Source organism: Pseudorasbora parva, chromosome 24 (genome assembly GCF_024679245.1).
Source record: "Pseudorasbora parva isolate DD20220531a chromosome 24, ASM2467924v1, whole genome shotgun sequence".
NCBI classification, from domain to species: domain Eukaryota; kingdom Metazoa; phylum Chordata; class Actinopteri; order Cypriniformes; family Gobionidae; genus Pseudorasbora; species Pseudorasbora parva.
This window is the reverse complement of record NC_090195.1, coordinates 33,669,459-33,684,570: the sequence shown is the minus strand read 5'-3', so window position 1 is coordinate 33,684,570 and position 15,112 is coordinate 33,669,459. Positions and strand designations below refer to the sequence as shown.

The window sequence follows — 15,112 nt, the reverse complement described above, 5'->3', positions numbered from 1 at the left end:
AATCCAGAATCATGTAAAATATCCAGAAATATACAGTCTGAAATCACCCCCTATAACCTCAGATAGGGCATTATTTGAGAGGACAGCCATTTGTAGTGCTGTCCCAAACCATAGTGGACATTATTGAGTGCATTCATTCAATCCCACAATGCACCACAACAATGAATGTATAGCCAATGTAGACTCAACAGCTGTCCAAATTCACTGGTATTCATTCACTCCTTCAAGTCCACGTGTATTAGTGGACTAACATAGGAAACAGAGATTGAAGGTTTATAGAGGGATTTTGGATTCAGCCTAAATAGTTTTTTAAGATCTTTTAGCTTTTAAACTGGTGTGATAAAACGTATAATTCTTGAAGTACTGTATGTGAAGCATTATTTAGTTTAAAAATGTATACATTTTTATTTACACTCTAATGATTTCCATCTCAATGCATTTTTGCTGTGAAATGTCACTGTTTAATTAAGATGTCAATGTTTTATTTGAACTGTTGATGATTGTTAATGCAAATCACTGTAAATAATTTTTCTTTAAACTACGGGGCCAATGAATGCTTGAATCTAAATGGCCGATGAACGTTCTGAGGTGTGCAATTATTTTCTGGGAAACGCACAGCGAACGTAATTACAGGCAGCTCTCTTGACCGCATTACAGTTCCATATCACTTCGCATTTGTAATAACGAAAATTACAGGACTAAAACAAACAACATAAAGCAACTTAAAGGCAACACGTGGCATTTTTTCACTAGCGAGGTAATAACGGCGCTGTTTAGAGATGCACAGAGGTAGCCTAAATCACACAAGCTCTCTCTCTCTCTCTCTCTCTCTCTCTCTCTCTCTCTCTCTCTCTCTCTCTGTATGTATATCTGTCGCTCTCGCTCTCTCATAACTTCATTAATAACTGCAGTAGAATGCTATCAACGGCTCAAGCCTCCATTACCAGCTTTAAGCAAAAAGAACTTAAAGTGAGCTTTAGCAAAAGAACCATTGGATGAGACGCAGAAGAAATAGTCCTACTCACAATAACGATTTAAGTACAAAAACCGGACAAATCCCTTTAAATATATAATTGGATCGATGTCTTGAGGTGTGGTAACTGCATTAGAAGCGGAATAATTGACTTCAGGCCGTTGAATTATTAGAAAAATAATGCACACCTGAGGTTATTTTTCTAATAATTCAACAGCCCTCTCAAGGGCTCACTTCATAACTTTCAAAATTAAATACTTTAGGAATGACTATCATACATTAATGTTATGGACAGTCTGGAATATGCAGTTGTCATCAAGAATCAGAAGCAAGGTCACAGAGTCAGCTGTATGTCAGACTGACCTGATCTTGGGATCATCTTGACTTTGGATGCTGTATGTTTCTCCAGTGGAAGAGGAAGTCCTGAGCCTTTATTAATCAGCATGGAGCTCTTCATGAGCACATCTGTCTGGAGCCTCCTCAGAAGACCTATCTACTCTTCCACACAGACCGTGAGTTCAATGCTTATGACACTTAAGAGTTTTTCTGAACTCTTTAGCATTAATGAAAAGATTGGTTGGAGTTTTAGTTGTGCTAATACACAGATTTATGTTCTCACCTGATATAACATGTTTACCAAATGGGCAGTCTGTATATTATGTCAGTAGTTTTCTAACATTAACATGATCTGTCCTCCAGGCAAACATCAAGTTATCTTGTGTTAAACATGTTACACAACAACTCTTGGTCCACGGGACAAGGACGCTCTATCTTTGCTAAATCAAACTTAGTTGAAGTTAATCCTCCTGAGTTTGAAGCTTATGGTTTGAAGCCAAGGGGACCCCCGGATGAAGGTAAAGTCTTACCCATGTTTGCATTTAAACATGCCTTAACCAAAAAGTAGCCAGTAAGTAAGTATTTTTTCCCCTAGAAACAAAAGCTGCAAGTCTCTCAGTATTGAACATTGACATGCGTGTGACGGAGAACAAAATAGACCACAAAACTGACAAGTACATGGGCTCCAACCTCATTGTGCGCAGGAATAAAGAGTTCACCTTCATCATCAAATTTGACCGGGAATACAATGAAGAGCAGGACTATGTGCAGTTTGAGTTCATGATTGGTGAGCACTGCATCCAGTAATAAATATCAATACATGATAAAGTACACCTGTAACAAAGAAGCAGTACATTAGTACATGAAATATCACCATAGTCTAGCACAGGTAAAATCTGCAGTTCTTATCATTTCACAGGCAATGCACCTAGTGAAACCAGAGGCACCTACATCATTATGCCCATTGGTAAAGAGACACCTAATGTGTACTGGAAGAGTCGTGTGGTGGAAAAACAAGGCGATTATATAACTGTGGGCGTAACGCCAAACGCCAGCTGCATCATTGGCCGGTTCCGATTCTTTGTTGTAGTTGTGGGAGATTTGGTAAAACAGCGCAGTCCGAGGAACCCCGAAACCGATTTCTATGTGCTGTTCAACCCTTGGGATCGTGGTGAGTACAACAGTTATGCTAAAGCGGTAAGCCATGTGAAGCTGTGAATTTTGCAGTGAATTCAGAACAGCTAAATAATTTAGAAAACCTTAGATGTTCTAAGTTCACTGTAAACCATGGCTTCACAGGGCTTACTGCCTATATAAAATGGTAAGTCCATAAAAATATAATTGAAATATTGATGTACTGAAGTAACAGGTCTATGTTTGTAAAGTAATTTACAATGCCTTTGAACGTGGCTCAACCAATAGTTATCAAGGACCGGAACTATCCATTTTATAAAGTGACAGCAAGCTTAAATATTTTTAGCCCTGACATGAAGAAAGTTCATATCTGTCACACAAATTCAAACACTTTTTGAGAGAATTTTCTATGCCTCCATTGATAGCTATACAACTGAAAAAAAAAAAAAAAACTCAAGCTCAAACGTGCTGCGTAAAACGAGAATGAACCTCATTGGTTCCTGTTGAAACTCAAATGTGCTGCGTAACACGAGAATGAACCTCATTGGTTCTTGAGGAAGCTCAAATGTGCTGCGTAACACAAGAATTAACCTCATTGGTTCTTGAGGAAGCTCAAATGTGCTGCGTAACACGAGAATGAACCTCATTGGTTCCTGTTGAAACTCAAATGTGCTGCGTAACACGAGAATGAACCTCATTGGTTCTTGAGGAAGCTCAAATGTGCTGCGTAACACAAGAATTAACCTCATTGGTTCTTGAGGAAGCTCAAATGTGCTGCGTAACACGAGAATTAACCTCATTGGTTCTTGAGGAAGCTCAAATGTGCTGCGTAACACGAGAATGAACCTCATTGGTTCTTGTTGAAGCTCAATCGTGCTGTGTAACACAAGAATGAACCTCATTGGTTCTTGAGGAAGCTAAAACGTGCTGAGTAACACGAGAGTGAACCTCATTGGTTCTGAGAAGCTCAAACGTGCTGTCTAACACGAGAATGAACCTCATTGGTTCTTGAGGAAGCTAAAACGTGCTGAGTAACACGAGAGTGAACCTCATTGGTTCTGAGAAGCTCAAACGTGCTGCGTAACACGAGAATGAACCTCATTGGTTCTTGTTGAAGCTTAAACGTGCTGTGTAACACGAGAATGAACCTCATTGGTTCTTGAGAAGCTCAAACGTACTGCGTAACACGAGAATGAACCTCATTGGTTCTTGAGGAAGCTTAAACGTGCTGCGTAACACGAGAATGAACCTCATTGGTTCTTGTTGAAGCTTAAACGTGCTGTGTAACACGAGAATGAACCTCATTGGTTCTTGAGGAAGCTCAAACGTGCTGAGTAACACGAGAATAAACCTCATTGGTTCTCGAGAAGCTCAAACGTACTGTGTAACACGAGAATGAACCTAATTGGTTCTGAGAAGCTCAAACGTGCTGCGTAACACGAGAATGAACCTCATTGGTTCTGAGAAGCTCAAACGTGCTGTGTAACACAAGAATGAACCTCATTGGTTCTTGCTGAAGCTTAAAGGGGTCATATAATGGTACATGCACTTTTACAAGCTGATTGCATGGAAATGTTTGTTGGCAGTGCCTGTACATTAACCAACCATTCAGAAATGTCCTGTTTAACCTTAATTGTTGAATTTCGTCAGAGCTGTCATCTCGTCCCGCTCCGACTCTGGTTCAAATTGATAAAGTTGAACAGATCTATCCTCAGAGACTCCTGTTGCCATTCTTTCGCTTCTACTGTTGTCAAAGGCAACACTCCTCGTGACGGCCCACAGAACAGAGGGGTGGGGTCATTTATCATTTAAAGCCGTATGCACTGAAATGGCTTGGTGAAAACATTGATCAGGTAAAATTAGTGTTTTCTTACAATACTAATGAGAATTTTTAATTAAAGTATATTACAAAGTTTTCATTTAGACACTAAAGAATCATAATAACTTGCATTAAATGGCATTATATGACCCCTTTAGACATGCTGCGTAACTCAAAAATGAACATCATTAGTTCTTGCTGAAGCTCAAACGTGCTGCATAACACGAGAATGAACCGAACCGAACTAACCCTTTAAGGCCATCCTTTTATCGTTTGAGTACAGTAGGATGACGCATGTATGTGTTTCTACCCAGCGGATCACGTGTATATGGAAAAAGATGAAGACAGACAGGAGTATGTGATGAATGATGTGGGGATCATCTACAATGGAGATTTTGACAACATAACCCCCCGTTCATGGAACTTTGGACAGGTTGGTAGAAATCTAACGATTTTTCTCAGTAAATAAACAAATTTCCTCCCACTGAGACACATACCATTTTCTGTCTTCTACATAGTAGGGAAGTATGCAAGCTTGGATGCAGCCAATGTCTTATTATTGGGCGATATAAGGGTCTGTGGCTCTACCATTGGAAAAAGCGTAACGGCTTACTTGGATCACCACATTACAGTCACTGAATTTGTTAAGAATTGCATGACAGTTAATCAATGTTAGCGGATGCCATAGAAATGAATGAGTGATGTAAGCTGAATCCTACCTGTCGCGCAATTATCCGTCACTTGGATTAATCCAAATAGACCAATCCAAAACAAATGTTTAAGAGCAAACATGTTGAAGATTAGTTGATGCATTAAATGATAAGCCATTAAAATGTTCACATTGAATTTGAAGCCTCTGGTCTCTTACCCAGCATTTAACTATTTTTTTCAGAACAATGATCAAACACTGATGGAGTAGATAGAGTCCATTAGCATCCCAAAGCTTCAGTCATTTGGTCTTTATGGGTCGGCATTTCATTCAGTAACGTGGGCAGTTTTGATTTATATGCTGTTTAATGCTTGATGATCGCGTTATATTTCATTAGTATAAGCAATCTTCTATCACTTATTTCTGCTTCTTCTTCATCTGCTTTTTGATTGGAGATTCTGTACTAGAAGATGAGTACAACAGTGAAAACATTGAAAGCTGTAAAAATTATTCAGTGGCAGGAAAAGAGTAAAGCAGATTTTAAGTAAACTTCTATGTACCCTACCAGTGGACTAGCCTACACAAAAATTCTGATATGCAGAATTAGGAACATATCGGTTTTATATCAATATTCTCAAACAATGTAAGTTTATAAGACAGTATTTAAAACTATGTAAAACTATGTATTGCTACTCAATCAAAAGATTAAACACAACTACAAGCCAAGTATACTTTGAATACTTAATTATACTTTTAAGTATACCTCGATCAAAAGATTGAGTACAAGTATAGGTCAAATATCTTTGGATATTTCTGTCAGTATAAGTCAAATATACTTAAGTGCAATTTTAAGTAAATTTGTGAGAAGTATATAAAAATAGACAAAATATGCTTTCTTATTTTTTAGTTTAAAAGGGAAGGATTGGACACCCATAAATTAACCTCTTATGTGGTTTCCTGTAGTTTGAAGAGGGGGTTCTGGATGCCTGTCTTTTGGTTCTGGATGCTGGGAAAGTACCACTAATTTACCGTGGAAGTGCCACTGAACTTGTTCGGCAAGGATCAGCTCTGGTATGATTTTATAATAGTAATCAAAGTATGGACAATTCTACAACAAAAGTAACCCATTTTATATGAATATGCATACGTATAATACATGTTGTTTATTTAGACTTTTTGCTGGTATATTTTCAGATGAATGCCCAGGACGATGATGGTGTCCTGGTCGGCAACTGGAGTGGCGATTACTCCGAGGGAACAGCCCCCACTGCCTGGACAGGAAGTGCTGAAATCCTGCTCAAATATGCCAAAGATGGTGCTCTTCCTGTGTGCTTTGCTCAGTGCTGGGTGTTTGCTGGTGTGCTGAACACTTGTGAGTATGGCCACTGCACATTCTTTGTGTGTATTTTGTTGGTTCTGATATTCAGATTATATAGAGCCTTGCAAAAAAGATTGTGGCATAACCTTGACATTGTGATGGTCCCACCTAGTTATGCGCTGTCTCGGGATCCCTGCACGGGTTATCACAAACTTCTGCTCTGCTCACGACAACACGGGTAACCTGAAGACAGACATTGTGCTGGATGAAGAAGGGAAAGTGGACCGAAGCCGAACCAGAGATTCAGTCTGGTAAGATCCTTTAATAGTGTTCCATTCAAGTGTTCCTATACTGTGAAAAATGGGTGCATCAGTTAATACAATTAGCAGGTTTATATTAGTTTTATCTCAGATGTTTAGTACAGTCGGGCAAAAGTATTTAGTCAGCCACCAATTGTGCAAGTTCTCCCACTTAAAAAGATGAGAGAGATTAACTTTTGCTCTTGACAAAATACTTGTTTTCCACCATAATTTGCAAATAAATTCTTTAAAAATCAGACAATGGGATTTTCTGGATTTTTTTCTCATTCTGGATCTCATAGTTGAAGTATACCTATGATGAAAATTACAGGCCTCTCTCATCTTTTTAAGTGGGAGAACTTGCACAATTGGTGGCTGACTAAATACTTTTTTTGCCCCACTGTATGTACTAGTGTCACAATTATGTTCCGTTCTGCCTTCATCTGTGCTCGTTTGATTCTGATTAGGTTATCTTCCCCACCTGTGTCTAACTAGTGCCCTCCATTACCTTGTGTATTTATACACCCTTCTTTGTTCTTTCCTTCATTGGTTATTGTGGTTTATTGTGTGTATGTATTGATCTTAATTCGTCCATTTGAAGTAAAGTCTGTGTTGAAACCTCATCTCCTGGTTTGCACTCTTCCTCCTACGACAACAAACCCTGACAGAATAACCGACCCTCCAAGTGAGTAAAGATGATAGACTCACCCCTGCTTTAACTCCTTCTCCACCCGAATCTGGACTACCTGGCCTGGATGATCCAGCGGACGCAGATCTGATTGATCTGTGGTCCACGGATCCTTTTCCCACCCAAGTCCCCACCCTATCATCATCATCATCTTCGCCAGTCCAGTCTGGTAATCCTCTGCCTGTATCCTCGTCTGTCCTCATCCTGTCTCCATCGCTGAGTGTGGCCAGCCCCCTGGATCTGTCGGCACCACTGGTGTCATTTAGCTCCTTGGCTCTGCCACCGCCACTCATTTCCGTGTGGCTCATCCGTGCCTCTGGCTTTCCTGCTACCAGCCCAGTTAGCGGTTGGGGCCCCGGCTACACCTCAAGCCTCCAGGTCTATCTCTCCATCTCAACCTGTCAGCCCGTCACCATCGCCTTGGCAAACTCCTTCATCGCTTCCGCGGCCCGCCTGCCCAGAAACTCAGCTGGGCTCCCTCGTTACTCCAGGTCGGCCTACCGGGCTGCGCCCTCACCCTGCACTCTTCCGGCGTCAGCAGGCTCCAGCTTTCTCCAGCCTCCCCGTCGGCCTCGCTCGCCTCATCATCGTTCTGGCCATCCGGATCCATGTCACCGCCTCAGTCATGTGAGTCAGCAGCTCAGCACCAGGCTTCCAGGCCTAAGATGTCGTCCTGGTCCGTTGGCCACTCTGTTTCACCGGTTCCGCCAATCGGTCCTAGGGTTTCGTCCACCCTGGCAGTCAGGACTCCGCCCTGGATCCTCCCACCATCAGCGCCACTATGGTATTGGTGCCCGCCTACTCCTGAACTCTGCCCATCACCAGCTTCACACCCTCCGCCGAAGCCTCCACCCCTTTTTATGTATGAACTTTTTCACGGCGTCAGGGCACGCCTTTTTGAGGGGGACGTAATGTCACAATTATGTTCCGTTTTGTCTTCCTCCTATGACAACCAACCCTGACAACTATAAAGCCAATATGATATATTTGACAGGTTGATTAGTAATACAGTTTAGTCTTAATTCTGTTTTTCATAAAGGAACTATCACTGCTGGAATGAGGTGTACATGGTGAGGCCTGATCTGCCTGAAAAATTCTCAGGCTGGCAGGTGATCGACGCCACCCCTCAGGAGACCAGCGATGGTATGATCCTTGCCATGACTTCTGGCACATCATAAATATACCTTAAGCTACGTATATACAAGTTATTTCCCTTTTGTCATTCAGGTCTTTATCGATGTGGCCCAATGTCTGTCAATGCCATCAAAGAAGGAGAGCTTAGCTATCCGTTCGATGCAAAGTTCGTCTTTGCAGAGGTGAGGTACATGTCAATGAGGATGTGCCCGAAGCCTAAATCAGAATTCAATAAAGGCACGGAGAATGAATAACAAATTATATGGAGCTCTAAAATGACTTGCTTATTGTAGTAGTTGTTTACATTACAGTACATTGGATTTCACTTATCATTTAAAGAGACGACTGACTGTTGCTGGAAGATTTGGTGCACAACAAATTTGCGGTCACTGCCACTCCCTATACAGAGTACACATAATCGCAAATTGGAAAACAAAAGTAAAAAAAAACATGTGCATTCAAAAGCATTTTCAAAAAAAAAAAAAAAAAAGCATTTTCAATACCCACATATTCTTAATACCTGCAAATTATCTAAATTATTACCCAGCAATATAATTCCAAGAGAACTATATATTTTTCCTCCCATCTCACATTTAGAATACATAATTTGTTTTCCGAACAAATTGTATTCAGGTTTGGACACATCCCTAATGTCAAGTTATTCAAATCTTAGCTTCTCTACAAGCAAATGGACATAGATAAAAAAACAAAAAAAAACTTCTCTGGTCTTCAGGTGAACAGTGATGTGGTATACCGTCAGTCTGACAAGCAGGGGAAAATGAAGATTATCCATGTGGACACCATGTATATTGGAAAGATCATTGTGACAAAAAAAACGGACAGTAGCGAATATGAGGACATCACTTCTACCTATAAATATGCAGAAAGTAAGTTACATTCCATATCAGTCTACAGGATCAAAAAGCAATGTGACATTAGATCAGGAAAGCTGCATTCAATGTAGGAAGGGACGGTAGTTTACAGGGGTATTTAATCCTTTAAGTGTTGGAAACTAAATTTGAACACATCCAAAAAGCTATAGTTTACCTTTGTATTAGTGACTATTAAGTGATTAGAAAGAATATTTTGACTTTCTATGGTTGACATGCAGAATTCAAATCAAGGGCCTTGGTTTACTAATTTGGAGAGTTTAATGATCTTTTGTTCGTAACCTCATTTGGTCTGAAGTACCTCGGAAGCCTTGAATGTTTATCTATCCTGGCTAATTGGATATTCAAGGGCAGTCCTAATAAATAGCTTTCTGGATTCTTGCAATGACAGCTGGTTTCAATAACTCAAAAATGTTCTAGTCACATAGGAGACTTAACAGAGTCCTTCAATTATTTAATAATTTAGCAGACTTCCATAAGAATGCCAAACATCCTATGTACATGTAGTGATATTATGGGAAACAGTGGAAAATTCCAACAATTTCCTTCTGACTCTAGGGAGCATCAAGGAGAGAAAGGTCATGCTGAATGCAGAGAGTTTTGGCATTGCTGCCAGGGATTACTTGTCAGCCACTGAAACAGGTGTGGACATCGAGATCCAGGTTGACAACCCCAAAATTGGCGACAACTTCAAGCTGACACTAAACATTAAGAACAAGACCAACCAAACCTGCAACATCAGTGCCATCATCACTGGGTGTGTGGCGTATTACACCGGCGTCACCAGCACAACCTTTAAGGTTGAAAACCAAGCTGCAACTGTTGAAGCCTCAAAGAGTGAGTTGAAAGGCACATTACTTTGAGATTGCGTTATAACAGCTCTAAGTACCACTGTTACTGGATTAGGACCCCTAACCCTATCTTTTGATGATAATATATTTACAGCCGAGTCCCTGACCGTAGATGTCAATGCTGCAGACTATGGACCCTACCTGTTGGAACAGGCCAAACTGCTCTTTGTGGTGTACGGGTACATTGAGGAAACAGACACGTCCATCTCCACGATGAAAATGGTCACTCTCCAGCCTCCTGAACTCACAATAACGGTAAATATACTCAAGCACTGATACAGTTTTTAATATTGACATTGTAAATATTACTAAATTTAATATTGATTTATTAAGCAATATTTCATGCATGTCTCTTAAAAATGTGCACTGTGTAACATTTATGAGGATCCAATGACATAAATGCAATATAATATACATAACTATGTTTTCAGTGTTGTATAAAAGACCTTAATGAAAATGTTATTACCACCTTAGAATGAGCCATTTCTATCTACACACACCCTTACATTGAAGACACCATTTTGCACCGTCATGTTTCTACAGTAGCCCTAAATGGACAAACTTCTCTACAGAGCACTAGTAACTGTTGACCACCTTAGCTTCTCTATGTGCTTTGAAAGGGAGGGGTGAGCGGTGGGTTCACACACTGCATCTTTAATGTGATTCAAAATTCAAAATTAGCATTCTGTCTTAACTTTATCAACCTCAGTGTTGTCCCAAACCTATATTCATGTATATTGATTGATTGACTTTCATTGAAAGGAAAAAAATATATATTTGAAAGTAGAAGTAACTATAGCTGCGTTTCCACAGAAATTACCCAGAAGAAATAAAATGCCAATCAATCAGCATGTTCAGCACCCAAGTCCCAACCCTGAAAGTTTCTAAACTTTGAAAAAGTACTATCTCAAGCAGGGACTTTCCAAGGGGGAAATTTTTACCTGGAACTTCATTTAGACCCCAGTCCCTGTAGTCGAAACACACTGAGTGCCACCCCAAAAATCCTTGGGGAAATGTGGCTTTTGATGACTTCAGGGGTGCAGATTCCACTAATGTTAGTTTTAAAACCATTTGGTAGAAATGTTGAGTGTAACACGTCTACATCAGTGCTGTTGCCTTGCACTCCATTAAGTCAGCACTTGGACACATCAAAGCGACCATTGCAAATGTATATGTCTTTCATGTCTGAAAGAGCTCAAGAGCATGGAGTACATCAGAAATAGAATGTGGCATGAGTTTATGGTCATGGATTTGGAAAAGTGCACCACATCCAGCGTGGACAGAATCACTGATTATAAATGGTCCTATTGGCTTTTGTAGTGTCACTTGCTGTCTCTGGTGTCAGTTGCTTCACCAATAACTTAACTAAGCATTATTTGTAGTGCATGAACTAAAAAAAAACAAAACTAAAAAAAAAAAAACAGATAAAAACAAATCATTATAAGAAGTTAAGGAAATATCAAGATCAACCTGTAATTTTACCATTCCCTACTGTTGCAACACTTGCTGCAGATTTTCTGTACTTCTAGTTACATATTTGTTACTAGATCTTATTTTAGATACGTTTTTTTCAAACTTACATGTACAAAGAGCTATGTAAAAGCACTAAACATTTGTTGGTGCGCTACATTATAATTCATCAACAGGTGTCTGGAACCCCCCAAGTTGGCAAAGAACTCAGGGTCATCGTGAATTTCCAGAATCCCTTCAATTTCACCCTGGAACAGGTTCAGCTCCGCCTTGATGGACCTGGTCTGATACCGATTAAAATTAAAAATTACAGGTAAACTTCATATTTATATCTCACTGGCTGGTGAAATAAAGCAAATGCAAATAAATAAATAAATAAATAACTATTCCACCACATAACCATAAACATGCACAGAGATATGCAAAGACAAATATTCTTGTAGATATACCCTATGTCCCTAACTTGGTATTTATAATGATCTTTTTGTGTAAAATATATCTTGTTAGGTTTGCAGCCAAGAATAAGCATACATAAAAAAATAAATACACATTTAGATGAGTTCTCCAAATATTTTGTCTCTTATGTGTTCCACTTGCAGTGAGATATTGCCTGGTGGCTCAGTGAAATATAAAGTGTTGGTGTTCCCTCGATCTTCTGGGAAGAAGGTTCTGATGGCGTGTCTAGACTGCCCTTTACTGAGACAGGTCACCAATCAGCTGGAAATCGAAATATTGAAAGAAGAAAAGCTGGCGCCAGCAGAGAAAACAGATATAGCATCACAAACAGAGCTAGCCGTGCCATTAGTGCCAAAAGTGCCAGCAGTGCCAGCAGAGCCAAAAGTGCCAGCAGTGCCAGCAGAGCCAAAAGTGCCAGCAGTGCCAGAAGAGCCAACAGTGGCACAGTGAACAGGAGGGAAAACGCAATTGCAGAGTTACCAGTACCATTGCTTTGCTTTACCAATGTTGTTTTGAAAGAGAATCAAATGATCAAATGTTACCTTTACTTTAGAACAAATTCTTCCTGACCACCATGAAGTTGTCAATGGGATAGTTCATGCAAAATATATGTCAACTCTTATGTTGTTTCAAGCCCATGTGACTTTCTTTTGTGAAACTTAAAGCTTATACATTTAGTCATAGAGGGTTGGAAGGACCTTTTTGGGTGAACTATCGTTTTAAATCAGCAAGCGTGAAAAATCAGCATCCAAATCGGTAGTGTGTTTTATTTGGGGGGTGTTCTCTGGTTGTGGAAATCTTAACTAACTCTATTAATCACAATCTTCTTTTCCTTTCGGCTCTTTTCTTCAGGGGTCGCCACAGCAAATCATCTGCCTCCATCTATTCCTATCCTCTGTATCCTCTTCTCTTAGACTGACTACCTTCATGTCCTCCTTCACTACATCCATAAACCTCCTCTTTGGTCTTCCTCTCGACCTCCTGTCTGGCAGCTCTAACCTCAGCATCCTTTTGCTGATATATTCACTCTCCCTCCTCTGAACATGTCCAAACCATCTCAGCCTGGCCTCTCTAACTTTGTCTCCAAAACATCTCACATGTGCTGTCCCTCTGATGTACTCATTCCTGATCCTATCCATCCTCGTCATTCCCAAAGAGAACCTCAACATCTTCAGCTCTGCTACCTCTAGCTCTTCCTCCTGTCTTTTCCTCAAACCATACAACATCACTGGTCTCACTACTGTCCTGTACACCTTTCCTTTCATTCTTGCCAGAACACTTTTATCCACCCTTGCTGACACTTTTCTCCACCCATTCCAACCTGCCTGCACACGCTTCTTCACCTCTTTTCCACACTCCCCATTGCTCTGGACTGTTGACCCTGCACCTTCTTTACCTCTTCTCCCTGTAACTTCACTGTTCCACTTGGTTCTCTCTCATTCACACACATGTATTCTGTCTTGCTGCGACTAACCTTCATTCTTCTTCTCTCCTGAGCAAACCTCCACCTCTCTAGACTTTCCTCCACATGCTCCCTGCTCTCACTACAGATCACAATGTCATCCGCAAACATCATAGTCCATGGAGATTCCTGTTTGACCTCATCTGTCAGCCTGTCCATCACCACCGCAAACAAGAAGGGGCTCAGAGCCAATCCTTGATTCAGTCCCACCTTCACCGTGAAGTCCTTCGGTCTCACCTACGGCACACCTTACCACTGTCCTACTGCTCTCATACATATCCTGTACCACTCTAACATACTTTTCTGCCACTCCAGACCTCCTCAAACTCTATTAATCACAATATATTGTTAATTTTCTCTGCTTTAATGCTATGGACTATAGGCTGTACTAAAGCAAAATAACAATAAACTTTTTTTTGATTTATGGAATTATCTATATTGCCAATTTTCTGTTGGACATCACAACCTCAAATTTGAAATTTTACAGTTGAAAAACCAGTTAACGCTTTTTTTAAATCACAAACATGTTTACTTAGCTAAATGAGGACATTCCTTAGAAAAATCTCTGTATTTTTAGAATTAAAAAAACTTGATTCCCTTTATTTTTAAAACATTCTTAACACTGAAGACCAACTATGCAAATGGTTTAAGTCATCATTCATCCAAAACAACAACAACAACAACAAAACACACACCCTTAAGTTGTTCCCCTTTCAGTTTCTTTCTTCTATAATACAAAATATATTTTAAAGAATGTTGGTAACCAGACAGTTGACGGCAACCATTGAGATTTTTTTCCTACTATGGAAATCAATGGCTACTTGAAAGTATCTTCTTTTATGTTCAAAAAAAAACTAAGAAACTCATATAGGTTTGGACCAACATAAGGGTGAGTAAATGATGACAGAATTGTCATTTTCAGGCAAACTATCCAATCTTTAAGTAGGTACACATTTCCTTTTAGAGATCTAAAATACACTGTGGCGAGGTGGACAAGCGAGAGACGTGGGAGGAGTGGGTGAGACCTCTCATGAGGGAGTTTGAAGGCATTAATGGACGAGCAACACCAGTGAAGGATGAGAGAGGACCAGGCCTGGACTTTAGTATAACGTTTTAAGAGAAAATGCCTGCAATTCTGGATCATGTTTAGATATGGCTTATTTTTTTTTGTTTTAGCTGGCAACGGTGAATTGTGTTTAACGACAATGTTTTCTGAAAGTATTCCTGAGCCCATATTGATTTCCATTACACTGGCATTCCTGTATGTGATGCAGAGCCCTCTAAGGGCCCGAAGATCATGGGCATCCAGAATGGTTTTCCAGCTTTGACCCTTACGCACAGATATTGTTCCAGATTCTCTGAATCTTTGGATGATATTATGCATTGTAGATGATAACTTTTAATATTGCTCCACATTTTATTTGCCGCAGCATTGGGGGAATTGGTGATGCTCTGCCCATCTTGACTTCTGAGAGACACTGCTACTCTGAGAGACTCTTTTTATACCCACTCATGTTGACAATTGCCTTAATAAATTGCAAATTGGTCCTCCAGATGTTCCTTATACATAAATGTACCTTTTTCGGCCTCTTATTGCTACCTGTCCCAACCTTTTCGCAAAGAAAAACAAGAG

At 40.1% G+C, this 15,112-nt stretch overlaps 1 protein-coding gene across 1 annotated transcript; it reads left to right on the top strand.

Moving 5' to 3' along the window:
- Positions 1 to 1,700: 1,700 nt before the first annotated feature.
- On the top strand, positions 1,701 to 13,857 carry LOC137063802 (coagulation factor XIII A chain-like). Its single transcript, XM_067435070.1, has 14 exons — positions 1,701 to 1,827; positions 1,905 to 2,096; positions 2,229 to 2,480; positions 4,577 to 4,695; positions 5,875 to 5,982; positions 6,106 to 6,283; positions 6,402 to 6,540; positions 8,256 to 8,359; positions 8,444 to 8,532; positions 9,084 to 9,237; positions 9,799 to 10,077; positions 10,186 to 10,346; positions 11,738 to 11,874; positions 12,161 to 13,857. Exons 1-14 carry the CDS (start codon positions 1,701 to 1,703, stop codon positions 12,465 to 12,467), a joined length of 2,346 nt encoding a protein of 781 aa, XP_067291171.1. The 3' UTR covers positions 12,468 to 13,857.
- Positions 13,858 to 15,112: the final 1,255 nt, after the last annotated feature.